The sequence below is a fragment of the Passer domesticus genome, chromosome Z, assembly GCF_036417665.1.
Source record: "Passer domesticus isolate bPasDom1 chromosome Z, bPasDom1.hap1, whole genome shotgun sequence".
NCBI lineage: Eukaryota > Metazoa > Chordata > Aves > Passeriformes > Passeridae > Passer > Passer domesticus.
This window is the reverse complement of record NC_087512.1, coordinates 3,623,601-3,644,795: the sequence shown is the minus strand read 5'-3', so window position 1 is coordinate 3,644,795 and position 21,195 is coordinate 3,623,601. Positions and strand designations below refer to the sequence as shown.

The 21,195-nt window shown below is 50.3% G+C and overlaps 4 protein-coding genes across 4 annotated transcripts; all 4 read right to left on the bottom strand.

The window, feature by feature from the left end:
- Positions 1-313: 313 nt before the first annotated feature.
- Positions 314-1,879, bottom strand: LOC135290133 (inositol 1,4,5-trisphosphate receptor-interacting protein-like 1). Its single transcript, XM_064404017.1, has one exon. It carries the CDS (start codon positions 1,877-1,879, stop codon positions 314-316), a length of 1,566 nt encoding a protein of 521 aa, XP_064260087.1.
- A 3,603-nt stretch (positions 1,880-5,482) lies between these two features.
- On the bottom strand, positions 5,483-7,048 carry LOC135290129 (inositol 1,4,5-trisphosphate receptor-interacting protein-like 1). The gene has a single exon (XM_064404016.1). It carries the CDS (start codon positions 7,046-7,048, stop codon positions 5,483-5,485), a length of 1,566 nt encoding a protein of 521 aa, XP_064260086.1.
- A 3,603-nt stretch (positions 7,049-10,651) lies between these two features.
- Positions 10,652-12,217, bottom strand: LOC135290127 (inositol 1,4,5-trisphosphate receptor-interacting protein-like 1). Its single transcript, XM_064404010.1, has one exon. It carries the CDS (start codon positions 12,215-12,217, stop codon positions 10,652-10,654), a length of 1,566 nt encoding a protein of 521 aa, XP_064260080.1.
- Positions 12,218-15,820: 3,603 nt separating this feature from the next.
- On the bottom strand, positions 15,821-17,386 carry LOC135290125 (inositol 1,4,5-trisphosphate receptor-interacting protein-like 1). The gene has a single exon (XM_064404007.1). It carries the CDS (start codon positions 17,384-17,386, stop codon positions 15,821-15,823), a length of 1,566 nt encoding a protein of 521 aa, XP_064260077.1.
- Positions 17,387-21,195: the final 3,809 nt, after the last annotated feature.

Genomic DNA, 21,195 nt, shown 5'->3' with positions numbered 1-21,195 from the left:
GTACGGCATGTCTTCTATTCATGTGCTTTTTCAGCACTGGCAGAGTTCACACGTAAGCCGGGGGCTAATGCCATCCTTTTCTTGGAAAATGAAGCTATAAAAGGAGGTAGAAAAAACTCTCCTGTAGCCCTTCGCTTGCTGACATGGCGGGACGTGTTGTGGGACCTTCGCCAGAGACTTGGCATGCATCCTCTTCTCCTTGAAGCACCAAAGGAGGACTGCAAGGTGGCTTTCTTCTGCCTGTAGTGCGGCTGATGCGAGCAGCACAAGCAGAGCTCTGGGCTCATAGCGATGACTCCTCCCCTTCATTCGGTCAATCCTCAGCCAGAAGGATTTTTTTGAACCAATTTTCCAGAATGTCATACTCATACAGCGCATGGGTGTGGGCATCCGGCTGCTGCTCCAGGTGGTGGAAGAGATTGTATGGCTCAGCCATTTTAACGTCTGTGGGTAACTTGATGTCCTGGGGAAAGGTTTCGTTGCCCACAATGAAGTGGTCGAGGCGTTTTTCTCGCAGACATAAGTACAGGTTGTACATGACAAGCACCATTCGTTCCAGGAGGTTCCTCCTGCGCCACGCTGAGACGGGTGAGATATGGAGCATATGCATAACAATGGTCTTCATGGTGTAGGTGGAAAAGCTGAAGCCCAGCGGAAGACGGGTGAAAAACTGGAGGCATTTGAGGTGCAGGCTGTCAGGGGGTGCCTGCCTGGCAAAGTGCTGGAAGAACTCAGCCTCTACTACAGCATAAGACTCGGGCCAGGTTGTGCTTGCTGTGTAGGCCTCTCTGGGCTGGCTGCACGCAAAGACGGCTGAGTCACCTCTCCGCACCCCGAAGAAGATGTCAATCCTGAAGCTTTCCTTGCTGTTGGTCACCTTGAGTTGGCAGCAGCGTGTGGAGGGCAGCAGCTTTAAATGCCAGTTGTGAGACTGAGGCAGAGCTGGCCAGACTGCTCTCACCAGCTGGTGGAACCAGCAGGCAGTTTTCTGCACATCGAGGTAGGAGCCGGTGCACAGGGTGTCCAGGAGGCTGGGATCCTGATTGCTCCTCAGCTCCTCCTCGGAGTGGTGCAGGAAGCACAGCATGTCCTCATCCTGCTGCTCCCTCCCTGGAGTGCAGGTGCACTCCAGCTGCACGCGGACACGGAAGTTCTTCACGTGCCTCTGCTCTTGACTCTCCAGCTCCAGGTGGAAGCTGTGGCCTCGGGGAGGAGTCATGGGGATGAGCACGGTGTAAACGACGTCCTGTTCACGGGGACTCCAGCCTTCAAAGGCACTGCCCACCCCGATGGCTCGTTGCAGGACTGGGTAGAAGCTGTTGGAGAGGATATGGCCAAAGCAAATTGTATAATTATCCATGAGCCGAGTTATCCATTCACAGCCTCTCTGCAGGTCCTGTACAGGCCACTGGATGCGCTGCATTACAACTCGTCCAACGCGATCGTCCGCATCATCATCTTCATCACTGACTTCATTTGCACCACCATTGATTTCTGCAATTGCAGCCGCATTGACACCTTCATTTCGGATATTGCCTTCTTCATTTGCCCCAGCGTTGCGCACTTCCGCTTCATTGGCACCACCGTTTCCTTCTTCAGCCTCCTCTCTCCTTTGGCTGCTTTTCCACCCGGTGAACCACAAGACCAAGACGAGGGTCAGGAACACAGCAACAGCAAAGTTCTGCAAGAGCTGCGCCTGCTTCGCCTGCTCCTGCATAAGCTGTTCCATCTCCTGCTCCAGATGAAGCCTCTCCCTTTCCAGGTGCTTTTCGCGCGCTTCCATGCGCAGACGTGTTTCTGCATCCAAACCATCAGCCACAGGCTGTGGGTATTGGATGAGGCTTTTGAACACCACGAACAGGAATACCATGGGATCCATGGTCTGCAGGAGGAGGGAGAGAAGGCCGTGAGTGGGACGGGGATGCAGAGAACTACCGGCTGCTGAGGGGAGGATCCTCAGGGAGCTGGGCGCAGGAAGGACAGGCCCCACACAGACAGCCTGCAGGCAGCAAGGCCTGTCGCACTGCCCCAGCAGCTCCAGCTCCTGCCCTGTGGCCTGCCCAAGCTTCTCCTAGGAGGGGCTGTCCCTGCATGCAGAGGGAGAAGCCAGCCCCAGGTGCAGCATTTCTGCCCCAGCCCTTGTTCCCAGCACAGCCTCCCCACCACGTCTGCACTCACCGCTTGCCAAGGCAAAGCAGGCCCAACGTGACCTGCCGGGACCTTTTTCAGCTGCCCCCATTGTGACACGTCCCCCGTGATGTCACACGTGTCACAGCACTGGGAGAGATCAACGGGTCAGAAAGAAATGTCAGAAAGGGAAAAGCTCTGCCACAGTGTCCCAAAGCTGGGATTTCTTGCCCTGTAACCACCTTCTATAAAGCACCACCTTCCGTGACCAGAGTCTTGTTCTCTGCCAGGAATTGCCAGGGCATCTGGACAAACCCAATCATCTGGCAGCTGGAGAGGAGAGGAGAGGAGAGGAAAAACCCCAGAACTGCCCTATAAACAGGAAAAATGGAAGGGATATTTATGCTGAGTAAACCTGGCGAATCTCTTCAAAACCCTGTGGGATGCTGTGCAGAAGACTTCTGCCTGGAGACAAGTTGTGGGGAGGACGCAGCGTACCCAACTCCCATCCAGGACGCCCTGCAAGGCAATCCTTGCCATGAAAATGGAGCAAGAATGAGGAGATGATAGCAGGCCTTGGAGGGGGAAGTGTTCAGGTCCAAAGCTTGTTAGAGAGAGTGGTTTTCTCTGACAATCCATCCTGTGACTCCTTGATTGCAGCCACCACTTTGGAGGAAGGAGATTGTACTCTGCTCTCTGTAAAGAAGGGCTGCCTTACAGTGTGGATGTATGGATGGAAAGGGATGGAAAGCAGAACTTCATGGAAGGAGGGAGATAGATGGAGACACCATGTGAGGAGGAGGGTTATTCCAAAGCCAGATCCAGGCAGCCTCCATTTCTGCCCCCACCACCCTCTCCCTCTTCCAGCCAATCCCTCCACAAGCAGCTTTCCCATGCAGCAGAGGACTCCAGCAGGAATGGACGCTCATGGGGAGGTGGCAGTGCAGGCAGACAGGGCCATGCTGGTTCTGCAGGCATCTTGAGCGGCGCGACAGAACACTAGGGTCAATAGGATGAGGGCACAGGGGTGGAGCAGGGGGAAGGGCCAATGGGATACATTGGATCTGCATGTCACAACAAGGCATGCTGCGAGAAGCCTTTTTCTGCACCCTAACAGGTGGTTATGGCTTGGGGGGTTTTCCCTCCAGGGGAGTACAGTGGAGGGATTCTCTCCCTGCTGGCCCAGCAGCCTCCAGACCCCACCTCCCTCAGCCCTTCTTCATCAGACTTGTGCTCTTATAGAAACATTTCTGATAACAAGGACTAGCATTTGTGGACATCAATACCCTTGAAACTACATGCTAAAGGGCCCTTATTAATTAGTTCCTTGAGCTTCTTCTCCCACAACTCTGGGGAGTAGCTCCACAGACAGGTTTTTCCATAACACCTAAGATTTTTTACTCAAGCATTTCTTGATTACTGTGGCCAAGACAGCACAAATCACCATTTCACCCACAAGAGCATCTCTGTGGACAAACAACAGGTCTAGGAGGGCACTTTTCCTAGTGGCTCCCACAGTACCCATGGCAAAAAGCTATTTTCAATGTGGACTTCAGGACCTTTCTGGGCTTGTTCAGCTCTTCTCTAGGATGTCTCCATTTGCACCTGAGAAGTTGAGGTGCACCATGAGTATGACTTGGTGTGACTGATCAAGAGATTTCCTTTCATTGCCTATAGCATCATCCACCAGTGTCATCATCCTGGCTCCGTGACCCATCAGAGACTGGGTGGAGCTCACCGAGGGAATAGATCCTCTCAGAAAAGGCAGGGCAGGCAGTGTCCAAGTGGTAATGGCACTCTCTCTCACAAGCTCCCTGGCCAGGATCTCTTCAGCTACATCCATGAGAATGCTTTTACTCTAGAGGAAAGGTGTGGCAGCAATTCCCCCTGCCCATTGAGCAGTGCCTTCTCCATGTCCCGCATTCTCAGATCTGTGTCAGCTTTTCCTCAGGGAGTGTCTAAGGATGGCTAGCTTGTCCACGCAGACCCCAGTGGACACAAGGAGGAATATTAGCAATGCCTCTTGCATGGTCCCTGACCAGCTGGAGCTGCCAGCAAGAATTTCTGGGTCCATCTAAAAGGGTCACCCTGGCTGTGAGAGTATGAGAGGAAAGGGGGATGAAAGCCATCTTTGTAGCCACTGTAGTGTGACGACCCAGCCTTAAGGGGAAGGAAGCACCAAAGATTTGTAAATGCTTGTGATCAAAAGGAATAACAAAAGTCAGAGGGTCCACCAACAATCAGTAAAACTTTATCAACTACCTACACACTGGGCTTGGAAATCGATATTTTAGTCCCTGACCTACTATACAAGCACAAGTCAGTTAGTTTTGGATAAAGGGGTAAGATTAAAGGGAAGAGAGGAATTAAAGAGGGAGAGATGAATTAAATAAAGAAAGAAAAAGACAAAGAAGGAAAGAGAGCGAAAGAAAGAGTTCCAGATCCCAGATTCACAGTGTGGGACATTTACCACTACTATAGGCCTGGCTGAGATCAATAAAGTCTAGCACACTCCAGATTCTCAAAAAATGCATTTTATTGAAAAGAAAACAAAGCAGTTTCTGCTTTTCCATTCATAAATGTACTCTACTGTTACTATTACTATTTAAAAGTAATTACATACTCAACTCTTCAAATTTACTTTTTATCATGACATAATAACTAAATATTTCATAGCTTTGATATTATCTATATTATAATACTTTACTAGAACATATAATTTATAAAAATTATAGTATATAATAATTATACACTATATATATATATATATATGAAATTAACATCTAGATTCTTATATATGGCAAATTTCCGGTCAGCTCCAACAGCATTTTTCCAATGAAGATGGAACAAGGAGAGGCTCCATCCATTGGCTGATCCCGGGCCAGCAGTGTTAGTTTTTCCTTTTGGTCATTTTTGTCCAGTTTGTTTTTTCTTATTTCGGTCCCACATTCCCACTTCTTCCGTGCTCTAAATTCTGTCCCTTTTCAAAGGCCGGGAACAGCTCCATTTTGCAGGTCAGCTTTCGTGTTTTTGGCTCCGCATGTACGGTATGTCTTCTATTCATGTGCTTTTTCAGCACTGGCAGAGTTCACACGTAAGCCGGGGGCTAATGCCATCCTTTTCTTGGAAAATGAAGCTATAAAAGGAGGTAGAAAAAACTCTCCTGTAGCCCTTCGCTTGCTGACATGGCGGGACGTGTTGTGGGACCTTCGCCAGAGACTTGGCCTGCATCCTCTTCTCCTTGAAGCACCAAAGGAGGACTGCAAGGTGACTTTCTTCTGCCTGTAGTGCGGCTGATGCGAGCAGCACAAGCAGAGCTCTGGGCTCATAGCGATGACTCCTCCCCTTCATTCGGTCAATCCTCAGCCAGAAGGATTTTTTTGAACCAATTTTCGAGAATGTCATACTCATACAGCGCATGGGTGTGGGCATCCGGCTCCTGCTCCAGGTGGTGGAAGAGATTGTATGGCTCAGCCATTTTAACGTCTGTGGGTAACTTGATGTCCTGGGGAAAGGTTTCGTTGCCCACAATGAAGTGGTCGAGGCGTTTTTCTCGCAGACATAAGTACAGGTTGTACATGACAAGCACCATTCGTTCCAGGAGGTTCCTCCTGCGCCACGCTGAGACGGGTGAGATATGGAGCATATGCATAACAATGGTCTTCATGGTGTAGGTGGAAAAGCTGAAGCCCAGCGGAAGACGGGTGAAAAACTGGAGGCATTTGAGGTGCAGGCTGTCAGGGGGTGCCTGCCTGGCAAAGTGCTGGAAGAACTCAGCCTCTACTACAGCATAAGACTCGGGCCAGGTTGTGCTTGCTGTGTAGGCCTCTCTGGGCTGGCTGCACGCAAAGACGGCTGAGTCACCTCTCCGCACCCCGAAGAAGATGTCAATCCTGAAGCTTTCCTTGCTGTTGGTCACCTTGAGTTGGCAGCAGCGTGTGGAGGGCAGCAGCTTTAAATGCCAGTTGTGAGACTGAGGCAGAGCTGGCCAGACTGCTCTCACCAGCTGGTGGAACCAGCAGGCAGTTTTCTGCACATCGAGGTAGGAGCCGGTGCACAGGGTGTCCAGGAGGCTGGGATCCTGATTGCTCCTCAGCTCCTCCTCGGAGTGGTGCAGGAAGCACAGCATGTCCTCATCCTGCTGCTCCCTCCCTGGAGTGCAGGTGCACTCCAGCTGCACGCGGACACGGAAGTTCTTCACGTGCCTCTGCTCTTGACTCTCCAGCTCCAGGTGGAAGCTGTGGCCTCGGGGAGGAGTCATGGGGATGAGCACGGTGTAAACGACGTCCTGTTCACGGGGACTCCAGCCTTCAAAGGCACTGCCCACCCCGATGGCTCGTTGCAGGACTGGGTAGAAGCTGTTGGAGAGGATATGGCCAAAGCAAATTGTATAATTATCCATGAGCCGAGTTATCCATTCACAGCCTCTCTGCAGGTCCTGTACAGGCCACTGGATGCGCTGCATTACAACTCGTCCAACGCGATCGTCCGCATCATCATCTTCATCACTGACTTCATTTGCACCACCATTGATTTCTGCAATTGCAGCCGCATTGACACCTTCATTTCGGATATTGCCTTCTTCATTTGCCCCAGCGTTGCGCACTTCCGCTTCATTGGCACCACCGTTTCCTTCTTCAGCCTCCTCTCTCCTTTGGCTGCTTTTCCACCCGGTGAACCACAAGACCAAGACGAGGGTCAGGAACACAGCAACAGCAAAGTTCTGCAAGAGCTGCGCCTGCTTCGCCTGCTCCTGCATAAGCTGTTCCATCTCCTGCTCCAGATGAAGCCTCTCCCTTTCCAGGTGCTTTTCACGCGCTTCCATGCGCAGACGTGTTTCTGCATCCAAACCATCAGCCACAGGCTGTGGGTATTGGATGAGGCTTTTGAACACCACGAACAGGAATACCATGGGATCCATGGTCTGCAGGAGGAGGGAGAGAAGGCCGTGAGTGGGACGGGGATGCAGAGAACTACCGGCTGCTGAGGGGAGGATCCTCAGGGAGCTGGGCGCAGGAAGGACAGGCCCCACACAGACAGCCTGCAGGCAGCAAGGCCTGTCGCACTGCCCCAGCAGCTCCAGCTCCTGCCCTGTGGCCTGCCCAAGCTTCTCCTAGGAGGGGCTGGCCCTGCATGCAGAGGGAGAAGCCAGCCCCAGGTGCAGCATTTCTGCCCCAGCCCTTGTTCCCAGCACAGCCTCCCCACCACGTCTGCACTCACCGCTTGCCAAGGCAAAGCAGGCCCAACGTGACCTGCCGGGACCTTTTTCAGCTGCCCCCATTGTGACACGTCCCCCGTGATGTCACACGTGTCACAGCACTGGGAGAGATCAACGGGTCAGAAAGAAATGTCAGAAAGGGAAAAGCTCTGCCACAGTGTCCCAAAGCTGGGATTTCTTGCTCTGTAACCACCTTCTATAAAGCACCACCTTCCGTGACCAGAGTCTTGTTCTCTGCCAGGAATTGCCAGGGCATCTGGACAAACCCAATCATCTGGCAGCTGGAGAGGAGAGGAGAGGAGAGGAAAAACCCCAGAACTGCCCTATAAACAGGAAAAATGGAAGGGATATTTATGCTGAGTAAACCTGGCGAATCTCTTCAAAACCCTGTGGGATGCTGTGCAGAAGACTTCAGCCTGGAGACAAGTTGTGGGGAGGACGCAGCGTACCCAACTCCCATCCAGGACGCCCTGCAAGGCAATCCTTGCTATGAAAATGGAGCAAGAATGAGGAGATGATAGCAGGCCTTGGAGGGGGAAGTGTTCAGGTCCAAAGCTTGTTAGAGAGAGTGGTTTTCTCTGACAATCCATCCTGTGACTCCTTGATTGCAGCCACCACTTTGGAGGAAGGAGATTGTACTCTGCTCTCTGTAAAGAAGGGCTGCCTTACAGTGTGGATGTATGGATGGAAAGGGATGGAAAGCAGAACTTCATGGAAGGAGGGAGATAGATGGAGACACCATGTGAGGAGGAGGGTTATTCCAAAGCCAGATCCAGGCAGCCTCCATTTCTGCCCCCACCACCCTCTCCCTCTTCCAGCCAATCCCTCCACAAGCAGCTTTCCCATGCAGCAGAGGACTCCAGCAGGAATGGACGCTCATGGGGAGGTGGCAGTGCAGGCAGACAGGGCCATGCTGGTTCTGCAGGCATCTTGAGCGGCGCGACAGAACACTAGGGTCAATAGGATGAGGGCACAGGGGTGGAGCAGGGGGAAGGGCCAATGGGATACATTGGATCTGCATGTCACAACAAGGCATGCTGCGAGAAGCCTTTTTCTGCACCCTAACAGGTGGTTATGGCTTGGGGGGTTTTCCCTCCAGGGGAGTACAGTGGAGGGATTCTCTCCCTGCTGGCCCAGCAGCCTCCAGACCCCACCTCCCTCAGCCCTTCTTCATCAGACTTGTGCTCTTATAGAAACATTTCTGATAACAAGGACTAGCATTTGTGGACATCAATACCCTTGAAACTACATGCTAAAGGGCCCTTATTAATTAGTTCCTTGAGCTTCTTCTCCCACAACTCTGGGGAGTAGCTCCACAGACAGGTTTTTCCATAACACCTAAGATTTTTTACTCAAGCATTTCTTGATTACTGTGGCCAAGACAGCACAAATCACCATTTCACCCACAAGAGCATCTCTGTGGACAAACAACAGGTCTAGGAGGGCACTTTTCCTAGTGGCTCCCACAGTACCCATGGCAAAAAGCTATTTTCAATGTGGACTTCAGGACCTTTCTGGGCTTGTTCAGCTCTTCTCTAGGATGTCTCCATTTGCACCTGAGAAGTTGAGGTGCACCATGAGTATGACTTGGTGTGACTGATCAAGAGATTTCCTTTCATTGCCTATAGCATCATCCACCAGTGTCATCATCCTGGCTCCGTGACCCATCAGAGACTGGGTGGAGCTCACCGAGGGAATAGATCCTCTCAGAAAAGGCAGGGCAGGCAGTGTCCAAGTGGTAATGGCACTCTCTCTCACAAGCTCCCTGGCCAGGATCTCTTCAGCTACATCCATGAGAATGCTTTTACTCTAGAGGAAAGGTGTGGCAGCAATTCCCCCTGCCCATTGAGCAGTGCCTTCTCCATGTCCCGCATTCTCAGATCTGTGTCAGCTTTTCCTCAGGGAGTGTCTAAGGATGGCTAGCTTGTCCACGCAGACCCCAGTGGACACAAGGAGGAATATTAGCAATGCCTCTTGCATGGTCCCTGACCAGCTGGAGCTGCCAGCAAGAATTTCTGGGTCCATCTAAAAGGGTCACCCTGGCTGTGAGAGTATGAGAGGAAAGGGGGATGAAAGCCATCTTTGTAGCCACTGTAGTGTGACGACCCAGCCTTAAGGGGAAGGAAGCACCAAAGATTTGTAAATGCTTGTGATCAAAAGGAATAACAAAAGTCAGAGGGTCCACCAACAATCAGTAAAACTTTATCAACTACCTACACACTGGGCTTGGAAATCGATATTTTAGTCCCTGACCTACTATACAAGCACAAGTCAGTTAGTTTTGGATAAAGGGGTAAGATTAAAGGGAAGAGAGGAATTAAAGAGGGAGAGATGAATTAAATAAAGAAAGAAAAAGACAAAGAAGGAAAGAGAGCGAAAGAAAGAGTTCCAGATCCCAGATTCACAGTGTGGGACATTTACCACTACTATAGGCCTGGCTGAGATCAATAAAGTCTAGCACACTCCAGATTCTCAAAAAATGCATTTTATTGAAAAGAAAACAAAGCAGTTTCTGCTTTTCCATTCATAAATGTACTCTACTGTTACTATTACTATTTAAAAGTAATTACATACTCAACTCTTCAAATTTACTTTTTATCATGACATAATAACTAAATATTTCATAGCTTTGATATTATCTATATTATAATACTTTACTAGAACATATAATTTATAAAAATTATAGTATATAATAATTATACACTATATATATATATATATATGAAATTAACATCTAGATTCTTATATATGGCAAATTTCCGGTCAGCTCCAACAGCATTTTTCCAATGAAGATGGAACAAGGAGAGGCTCCATCCATTGGCTGATCCCGGGCCAGCAGTGTTAGTTTTTCCTTTTGGTCATTTTTGTCCAGTTTGTTTTTTCTTATTTCGGTCCCACATTCCCACTTCTTCCGTGCTCTAAATTCTGTCCCTTTTCAAAGGCCGGGAACAGCTCCATTTTGCAGGTCAGCTTTCGTGTTTTTGGCTCCGCATGTACGGTATGTCTTCTATTCATGTGCTTTTTCAGCACTGGCAGAGTTCACACGTAAGCCGGGGGCTAATGCCATCCTTTTCTTGGAAAATGAAGCTATAAAAGGAGGTAGAAAAAACTCTCCTGTAGCCCTTCGCTTGCTGACATGGCGGGACGTGTTGTGGGACCTTCGCCAGAGACTTGGCCTGCATCCTCTTCTCCTTGAAGCACCAAAGGAGGACTGCAAGGTGACTTTCTTCTGCCTGTAGTGCGGCTGATGCGAGCAGCACAAGCAGAGCTCTGGGCTCATAGCGATGACTCCTCCCCTTCATTCGGTCAATCCTCAGCCAGAAGGATTTTTTTGAACCAATTTTCGAGAATGTCATACTCATACAGCGCATGGGTGTGGGCATCCGGCTCCTGCTCCAGGTGGTGGAAGAGATTGTATGGCTCAGCCATTTTAACGTCTGTGGGTAACTTGATGTCCTGGGGAAAGGTTTCGTTGCCCACAATGAAGTGGTCGAGGCGTTTTTCTCGCAGACATAAGTACAGGTTGTACATGACAAGCACCATTCGTTCCAGGAGGTTCCTCCTGCGCCACGCTGAGACGGGTGAGATATGGAGCATATGCATAACAATGGTCTTCATGGTGTAGGTGGAAAAGCTGAAGCCCAGCGGAAGACGGGTGAAAAACTGGAGGCATTTGAGGTGCAGGCTGTCAGGGGGTGCCTGCCTGGCAAAGTGCTGGAAGAACTCAGCCTCTACTACAGCATAAGACTCGGGCCAGGTTGTGCTTGCTGTGTAGGCCTCTCTGGGCTGGCTGCACGCAAAGACGGCTGAGTCACCTCTCCGCACCCCGAAGAAGATGTCAATCCTGAAGCTTTCCTTGCTGTTGGTCACCTTGAGTTGGCAGCAGCGTGTGGAGGGCAGCAGCTTTAAATGCCAGTTGTGAGACTGAGGCAGAGCTGGCCAGACTGCTCTCACCAGCTGGTGGAACCAGCAGGCAGTTTTCTGCACATCGAGGTAGGAGCCGGTGCACAGGGTGTCCAGGAGGCTGGGATCCTGATTGCTCCTCAGCTCCTCCTCGGAGTGGTGCAGGAAGCACAGCATGTCCTCATCCTGCTGCTCCCTCCCTGGAGTGCAGGTGCACTCCAGCTGCACGCGGACACGGAAGTTCTTCACGTGCCTCTGCTCTTGACTCTCCAGCTCCAGGTGGAAGCTGTGGCCTCGGGGAGGAGTCATGGGGATGAGCACGGTGTAAACGACGTCCTGTTCACGGGGACTCCAGCCTTCAAAGGCACTGCCCACCCCGATGGCTCGTTGCAGGACTGGGTAGAAGCTGTTGGAGAGGATATGGCCAAAGCAAATTGTATAATTATCCATGAGCCGAGTTATCCATTCACAGCCTCTCTGCAGGTCCTGTACAGGCCACTGGATGCGCTGCATTACAACTCGTCCAACGCGATCGTCCGCATCATCATCTTCATCACTGACTTCATTTGCACCACCATTGATTTCTGCAATTGCAGCCGCATTGACATCTTCATTTCGGATATTGCCTTCTTCATTTGCCCCAGCGTTGCGCACTTCCGCTTCATTGGCACCACCGTTTCCTTCTTCAGCCTCCTCTCTCCTTTGGCTGCTTTTCCACCCGGTGAACCACAAGACCAAGACGAGGGTCAGGAACACAGCAACAGCAAAGTTCTGCAAGAGCTGCGCCTGCTTCGCCTGCTCCTGCATAAGCTGTTCCATCTCCTGCTCCAGATGAAGCCTCTCCCTTTCCAGGTGCTTTTCACGCGCTTCCATGCGCAGACGTGTTTCTGCATCCAAACCATCAGCCACAGGCTGTGGGTATTGGATGAGGCTTTTGAACACCACGAACAGGAATACCATGGGATCCATGGTCTGCAGGAGGAGGGAGAGAAGGCCGTGAGTGGGACGGGGATGCAGAGAACTACCGGCTGCTGAGGGGAGGATCCTCAGGGAGCTGGGCGCAGGAAGGACAGGCCCCACACAGACAGCCTGCAGGCAGCAAGGCCTGTCGCACTGCCCCAGCAGCTCCAGCTCCTGCCCTGTGGCCTGCCCAAGCTTCTCCTAGGAGGGGCTGTCCCTGCATGCAGAGGGAGAAGCCAGCCCCAGGTGCAGCATTTCTGCCCCAGCCCTTGTTCCCAGCACAGCCTCCCCACCACGTCTGCACTCACCGCTTGCCAAGGCAAAGCAGGCCCAACGTGACCTGCCGGGACCTTTTTCAGCTGCCCCCATTGTGACACGTCCCCCGTGATGTCACACGTGTCACAGCACTGGGAGAGATCAACGGGTCAGAAAGAAATGTCAGAAAGGGAAAAGCTCTGCCACAGTGTCCCAAAGCTGGGATTTCTTGCCCTGTAACCACCTTCTATAAAGCACCACCTTCCGTGACCAGAGTCTTGTTCTCTGCCAGGAATTGCCAGGGCATCTGGACAAACCCAATCATCTGGCAGCTGGAGAGGAGAGGAGAGGAGAGGAAAAACCCCAGAACTGCCCTATAAACAGGAAAAATGGAAGGGATATTTATGCTGAGTAAACCTGGCGAATCTCTTCAAAACCCTGTGGGATGCTGTGCAGAAGACTTCAGCCTGGAGACAAGTTGTGGGGAGGACGCAGCGTACCCAACTCCCATCCAGGACGCCCTGCAAGGCAATCCTTGCCATGAAAATGGAGCAAGAATGAGGAGATGATAGCAGGCCTTGGAGGGGGAAGTGTTCAGGTCCAAAGCTTGTTAGAGAGAGTGGTTTTCTCTGACAATCCATCCTGTGACTCCTTGATTGCAGCCACCACTTTGGAGGAAGGAGATTGTACTCTGCTCTCTGTAAAGAAGGGCTGCCTTACAGTGTGGATGTATGGATGGAAAGGGATGGAAAGCAGAACTTCATGGAAGGAGGGAGATAGATGGAGACACCATGTGAGGAGGAGGGTTATTCCAAAGCCAGATCCAGGCAGCCTCCATTTCTGCCCCCACCACCCTCTCCCTCTTCCAGCCAATCCCTCCACAAGCAGCTTTCCCATGCAGCAGAGGACTCCAGCAGGAATGGACGCTCATGGGGAGGTGGCAGTGCAGGCAGACAGGGCCATGCTGGTTCTGCAGGCATCTTGAGCGGCGCGACAGAACACTAGGGTCAATAGGATGAGGGCACAGGGGTGGAGCAGGGGGAAGGGCCAATGGGATACATTGGATCTGCATGTCACAACAAGGCATGCTGCGAGAAGCCTTTTTCTGCACCCTAACAGGTGGTTATGGCTTGGGGGGTTTTCCCTCCAGGGGAGTACAGTGGAGGGATTCTCTCCCTGCTGGCCCAGCAGCCTCCAGACCCCACCTCCCTCAGCCCTTCTTCATCAGACTTGTGCTCTTATAGAAACATTTCTGATAACAAGGACTAGCATTTGTGGACATCAATACCCTTGAAACTACATGCTAAAGGGCCCTTATTAATTAGTTCCTTGAGCTTCTTCTCCCACAACTCTGGGGAGTAGCTCCACAGACAGGTTTTTCCATAACACCTAAGATTTTTTACTCAAGCATTTCTTGATTACTGTGGCCAAGACAGCACAAATCACCATTTCACCCACAAGAGCATCTCTGTGGACAAACAACAGGTCTAGGAGGGCACTTTTCCTAGTGGCTCCCACAGTACCCATGGCAAAAAGCTATTTTCAATGTGGACTTCAGGACCTTTCTGGGCTTGTTCAGCTCTTCTCTAGGATGTCTCCATTTGCACCTGAGAAGTTGAGGTGCACCATGAGTATGACTTGGTGTGACTGATCAAGAGATTTCCTTTCATTGCCTATAGCATCATCCACCAGTGTCATCATCCTGGCTCCGTGACCCATCAGAGACTGGGTGGAGCTCACCGAGGGAATAGATCCTCTCAGAAAAGGCAGGGCAGGCAGTGTCCAAGTGGTAATGGCACTCTCTCTCACAAGCTCCCTGGCCAGGATCTCTTCAGCTACATCCATGAGAATGCTTTTACTCTAGAGGAAAGGTGTGGCAGCAATTCCCCCTGCCCATTGAGCAGTGCCTTCTCCATGTCCCGCATTCTCAGATCTGTGTCAGCTTTTCCTCAGGGAGTGTCTAAGGATGGCTAGCTTGTCCACGCAGACCCCAGTGGACACAAGGAGGAATATTAGCAATGCCTCTTGCATGGTCCCTGACCAGCTGGAGCTGCCAGCAAGAATTTCTGGGTCCATCTAAAAGGGTCACCCTGGCTGTGAGAGTATGAGAGGAAAGGGGGATGAAAGCCATCTTTGTAGCCACTGTAGTGTGACGACCCAGCCTTAAGGGGAAGGAAGCACCAAAGATTTGTAAATGCTTGTGATCAAAAGGAATAACAAAAGTCAGAGGGTCCACCAACAATCAGTAAAACTTTATCAACTACCTACACACTGGGCTTGGAAATCGATATTTTAGTCCCTGACCTACTATACAAGCACAAGTCAGTTAGTTTTGGATAAAGGGGTAAGATTAAAGGGAAGAGAGGAATTAAAGAGGGAGAGATGAATTAAATAAAGAAAGAAAAAGACAAAGAAGGAAAGAGAGCGAAAGAAAGAGTTCCAGATCCCAGATTCACAGTGTGGGACATTTACCACTACTATAGGCCTGGCTGAGATCAATAAAGTCTAGCACACTCCAGATTCTCAAAAAATGCATTTTATTGAAAAGAAAACAAAGCAGTTTCTGCTTTTCCATTCATAAATGTACTCTACTGTTACTATTACTATTTAAAAGTAATTACATACTCAACTCTTCAAATTTACTTTTTATCATGACATAATAACTAAATATTTCATAGCTTTGATATTATCTATATTATAATACTTTACTAGAACATATAATTTATAAAAATTATAGTATATAATAATTATACACTATATATATATATATATATGAAATTAACATCTAGATTCTTATATATGGCAAATTTCCGGTCAGCTCCAACAGCATTTTTCCAATGAAGATGGAACAAGGAGAGGCTCCATCCATTGGCTGATCCCGGGCCAGCAGTGTTAGTTTTTCCTTTTGGTCATTTTTGTCCAGTTTGTTTTTTCTTATTTCGGTCCCACATTCCCACTTCTTCCGTGCTCTAAATTCTGTCCCTTTTCAAAGGCCGGGAACAGCTCCATTTTGCAGGTCAGCTTTCGTGTTTTTGGCTCCGCATGTACGGTATGTCTTCTATTCATGTGCTTTTTCAGCACTGGCAGAGTTCACACGTAAGCCGGGGGCTAATGCCATCCTTTTCTTGGAAAATGAAGCTATAAAAGGAGGTAGAAAAAACTCTCCTGTAGCCCTTCGCTTGCTGACATGGCGGGACGTGTTGTGGGACCTTCGCCAGAGACTTGGCATGCATCCTCTTCTCCTTGAAGCACCAAAGGAGGACTGCAAGGTGACTTTCTTCTGCCTGTAGTGCGGCTGATGCGAGCAGCACAAGCAGAGCTCTGGGCTCATAGCGATGACTCCTCCCCTTCATTCGGTCAATCCTCAGCCAGAAGGATTTTTTTGAACCAATTTTCCAGAATGTCATACTCATACAGCGCATGGGTGTGGGCATCCGGCTCCTGCTCCAGGTGGTGGAAGAGATTGTATGGCTCAGCCATTTTAACGTCTGTGGGTAACTTGATGTCCTGGGGAAAGGTTTCGTTGCCCACAATGAAGTGGTCGAGGCGTTTTTCTCGCAGACATAAGTACAGGTTGTACATGACAAGCACCATTCGTTCCAGGAGGTTCCTCCTGCGCCACGCTGAGACGGGTGAGATATGGAGCATATGCATAACAATGGTCTTCATGGTGTAGGTGGAAAAGCTGAAGCCCAGCGGAAGACGGGTGAAAAACTGGAGGCATTTGAGGTGCAGGCTGTCAGGGGGTGCCTGCCTGGCAAAGTGCTGGAAGAACTCAGCCTCTACTACAGCATAAGACTCGGGCCAGGTTGTGCTTGCTGTGTAGGCCTCTCTGGGCTGGCTGCACGCAAAGACGGCTGAGTCACCTCTCCGCACCCCGAAGAAGATGTCAATCCTGAAGCTTTCCTTGCTGTTGGTCACCTTGAGTTGGCAGCAGCGTGTGGAGGGCAGCAGCTTTAAATGCCAGTTGTGAGACTGAGGCAGAGCTGGCCAGACTGCTCTCACCAGCTGGTGGAACCAGCAGGCAGTTTTCTGCACATCGAGGTAGGAGCCGGTGCACAGGGTGTCCAGGAGGCTGGGATCCTGATTGCTCCTCAGCTCCTCCTCGGAGTGGTGCAGGAAGCACAGCATGTCCTCATCCTGCTGCTCCCTCCCTGGAGTGCAGGTGCACTCCAGCTGCACGCGGACACGGAAGTTCTTCACGTGCCTCTGCTCTTGACTCTCCAGCTCCAGGTGGAAGCTGTGGCCTCGGGGAGGAGTCATGGGGATGAGCACGGTGTAAACGACGTCCTGTTCACGGGGACTCCAGCCTTCAAAGGCACTGCCCACCCCGATGGCTCGTTGCAGGACTGGGTAGAAGCTGTTGGAGAGGATATGGCCAAAGCAAATTGTATAATTATCCATGAGCCGAGTTATCCATTCACAGCCTCTCTGCAGGTCCTGTACAGGCCACTGGATGCGCTGCATTACAACTCGTCCAACGCGATCGTCCGCATCATCATCTTCATCACTGACTTCATTTGCACCACCATTGATTTCTGCAATTGCAGCCGCATTGACACCTTCATTTCGGATATTGCCTTCTTCATTTGCCCCAGCGTTGCGCACTTCCGCTTCATTGGCACCACCGTTTCCTTCTTCAGCCTCCTCTCTCCTTTGGCTGCTTTTCCACCCGGTGAACCACAAGACCAAGACGAGGGTCAGGAACACAGCAACAGCAAAGTTCTGCAAGAGCTGCGCCTGCTTCGCCTGCTCCTGCATAAGCTGTTCCATCTCCTGCTCCAGATGAAGCCTCTCCCTTTCCAGGTGCTTTTCACGCGCTTCCATGCGCAGACGTGTTTCTGCATCCAAACCATCAGCCACAGGCTGTGGGTATTGGATGAGGCTTTTGAACACCACGAACAGGAATACCATGGGATCCATGGTCTGCAGGAGGAGGGAGAGAAGGCCGTGAGTGGGACGGGGATGCAGAGAACTACCGGCTGCTGAGGGGAGGATCCTCAGGGAGCTGGGCGCAGGAAGGACAGGCCCCACACAGACAGCCTGCAGGCAGCAAGGCCTGTCGCACTGCCCCAGCAGCTCCAGCTCCTGCCCTGTGGCCTGCCCAAGCTTCTCCTAGGAGGGGCTGGCCCCTGCATGCAGAGGGAGAAGCCAGCCCCAGGTGCAGCATTTCTGCCCCAGCCCTTGTTCCCAGCACAGCCCTCCCCACCACGTCTGCACTCACCGCTTGCCAAGGCAAAGCAGGCCCAACGTGACCTGCCGGGACCTTTTTCAGCTGCCCCCATTGTGACACGTCCCCCCCGTGATGTCACACGTGTCACAGCACTGGGAGAGATCAACGGGTCAGAAAGAAATGTCAGAAAGGAAAAGCTCTGCACAGTGTCCCAAAGCTGGGATTTCTTGCTCTGTAACCACCTTCTATAAAGCACCACCTTCCGTGACCAGAGTCTTGTTCTCTGCCAGGAATTGTCAGGGCATCTGGACAAACCCAATCATCTGGCAGCTGGAGAGGAGAGGAGAGGAGAGGAAAAAACCCCAGAACTGCCCTATAAACAGGAAAAATGGAAGGGATATTTATGCTGAGTAAACCTGGCGAATCTCTTCAAAAACCCTGTGGGATGCTTGTTGCAGAAGACTTCAGCCTGGAGACAAGTTGTGGGGAGGACGCAGCGTACCCAACTCCCATCCAGGACGCCCTGCAAGGCAATCCTTGCTATGAAAATGGAGCAAGAATGAGGAGATGATAGCAGGCCTTGGAGGGGGAAGTGTTCAGGTCCAAAGCTTGTTAGAGAGAGTGGTTTTCTCTGACAATCCATCCTGTGACTCCTTGATTGCAGCCACCACTTTGGAGGAAGGAGATTGTACTCTGCTCTCTGTAAAGAAGGGCTGCCTTACAGTGTGGATGTATGGATGGAAAGGGATGGAAAGCAGAACTTCATGGAAGGAGGGAGATAGATGGAGACACCATGTGAGGAGGAGGGTTATTCCAAGCCAGATCCAGGCAGCCTCCATTTCTGCCCCCACCACCCTCTCCCTCTTCCAGCCAATCCCTCCACAAGCAGCTTTCCCATGGCAAGCAGAGGACTCCAGCAGGAATGGGACGCTCATGGGGAGGTGGCAGTGCAGGCAGACAGGGCCATGCTGGTTCTGCAGGCATCTTGAGCGGCGCGACAGAACACTAGGGTCAATAGGATGAGGGCACAGGGGTGGAGCAGGGGGAAGGGCCAATGGGATACATTGGATCTGCATGTCACAACAAGGCATGCTGCGAGAAGCCTTTTTTCTGCACCCTAACAGGTGGTTATGGCTTGGGGGGTTTTCCCTCCAGGGGAGTACAGTGGAGGGATTCTCTCCCTGCTGGCCCAGCAGCCTCCAGACCCCAACCTCCCTCAGCCCTTCTTCATCAGACTTGTGCTCTTATAGAAACATTTTCTGATAACAAGGACTAGCATTGTGGACATCAATACCCTTGAAACTACATGCTAAAGGGCCCTTATTAATTAGTTCCTTGAGCTTCTTCTCCCACAACTCTGGGGAGTAGCTCCACAGACAGGTTTTTCCATAACACCTAAGATTTTTTTACTCAAGCATTTCTTGATTACTGTGGCCAAGACAGCACAAATCACCATTTCACCCACAAGAGCAATCTCTGTGGACAAACAACAGGTCTAGGAGGGCACTTTTCCTAGTGGCTCCCCACAGTACCCATGGCAAAAAGCTATTTTTCAATGGTGGACTTCAGGACCTTTCTGGGCTTGTTCAGCTCTTCTCTAGGATGTCTCCATTTGCACCTGAGAAGTTGAGGTGCACCATGAGTATGACTTGGTGTGACTGATCAAGAGATTTCCTTTCATTGCCTATAGCATCATCCACCAGTGTCCATCATCCTGGCTCCGTGACCCATCAGAGACTGGGTGGAGCTCACCGAGGGAATAGATCCTCTCAGAAAAGGCAGGGCAGGCAGTGTCCAAGTGGTAATGGCACTCTCTCTCACAAGCTCCCTGGCCAGGATCTCTTCAGCTACATCCATGAGAATGCTTTTACTCTAGAGGAAAGGTGTGGCAGCAATTCCCCCTGCCCATTGAGCAGTGCCTTCTCCATGTCCCGCATTCTCAGATCTGTGTCAGCTTTTCCTCAGGGAGTGTCTAAGGATGGCTAGCTTGTCCACGCAGACCCCAGTGGACACAAGGAGGAATATTAGCAATGCCTCTTGCATGGTCCCTGACCAGCTGGAGCTGCCAGCAAGAAATTTCTGGGTTCCATCTAAAAAGGGTCACCCTGGCTGTGAGAGTATGAGAGGAAAGGGGGATGAAAGCCATCTTTGTAGCCCACTGTAGTGTGACGACCCAGCCTTAAGGGGAAGGAAGCACCAAAGATTTGTAAATGCTTGTGATCAAAAAGGAATAACAAAAGTCAGAGGGTCCACCAACAATCAGTAAAACTTTATCAACTACCTACAACACTGGCTTGGAAATCGATATTTTAGTCCCTGACCTACTATACAAGCACAAGTCAGTTAGTTTTTGGATAAAGGGGTAAGATTAAAGGGAAGAGAGGAATTAAAGAGGGAGAGATGAATTAAAATAAAGAAAGAAAAAGACAAAGAAGGAAAGAGAGCGAAAGAAAGAGTTCCAGATCCCAGATTCACAGTGTGGGACATTTACCACTACTATAGGCCTGGCTGAGATCAATAAAAGTCTAGCACACTCCAGATTCTCCAAAAAATGCATTTTATTGAAAAGAAAACAAAGCAGTTTCTGCTTTTCCATTCATAAATGTACTCTACTGTTACTATTACTATTTAAAAGTAATTACATACTCAACCTCTTCAAATTTACTTTTTATCATGACATAATAACTAAAATATTTCATAGCTTTGATATTATCTATATTATAATACTTTACTAGAACATATAATTTATAAAAATTATAGTATATAATAATTATACACTATATATATATATATATATGAAATTAACATCTAGATTCTTATATATGGCAAATTTCCGGTCAGCTCCAACAGCATTTTTCCAATGAAGATGGAACAAGGAGAGGCTCCATCCATTGGCTGATCCCGGGCCAGCAGTGTTAGTTTTTTCCTTTTGGTCATTTTTGTCCAGTTTGTTTTTTCTTATTTCGGTCCCACATTCCCACTTCTTCCGTGCTCTAAAATTCTGTCCCCTTTTCAAAGGCCGGGAACAGCTCCATTTTGCAGGTCAGCTTTCGTGTTTTTGGCTCCGCATGTTACGGTATGTCTTCTATTCATGTGCTTTTTCAGCACTGGCAGAGTTCACACGTAAGCCGGGGGCTAATGCCATCCTTTTCTTGGAAAATGAAGCTATAAAAGGAGGTAGAAAAAAACTCTCCTGTAGCCCCTTCGCTTGCTGACATGGCGGGACGTGTTGTGGGGACCTTCGCCAGAGACTTGGCCTGCATCCTCTTCTCCTTGAAGCACCAAAGGAGGACCTGCAAGGTGACTTTCTTCTGCCTGTAGTGCGGCTGATGCGAGCAGCACAAGCAGAGCTCTGGGCTCATAGCGATGACTCCTCCCCTTCATTCGGTCAATCCTCAGCCAGAAGGATTTTTTTGAAACCAATTTTCGAGAATGTCATACTCATACAGCGCATGGGTGTGGGCATCCGGCTCCTGCTCCCAGGTGGTGGAAGAGATTGTATGGCTCAGCCATTTTAACGTCTGTGGGTAACTTGATGTCCTGGGGAAAGGTTTCGTTG

Coding starts and splice junctions, on each gene's coding strand:
- LOC135290125 (XM_064404007.1), bottom strand. CDS start 17,386: ATGGATCCCATGGTATTCCTGTTCGTGGTGTTCAAAAGCCTCATCCAA.
- LOC135290133 (XM_064404017.1), bottom strand. CDS start 1,879: ATGGATCCCATGGTATTCCTGTTCGTGGTGTTCAAAAGCCTCATCCAA.
- LOC135290127 (XM_064404010.1), bottom strand. CDS start 12,217: ATGGATCCCATGGTATTCCTGTTCGTGGTGTTCAAAAGCCTCATCCAA.
- LOC135290129 (XM_064404016.1), bottom strand. CDS start 7,048: ATGGATCCCATGGTATTCCTGTTCGTGGTGTTCAAAAGCCTCATCCAA.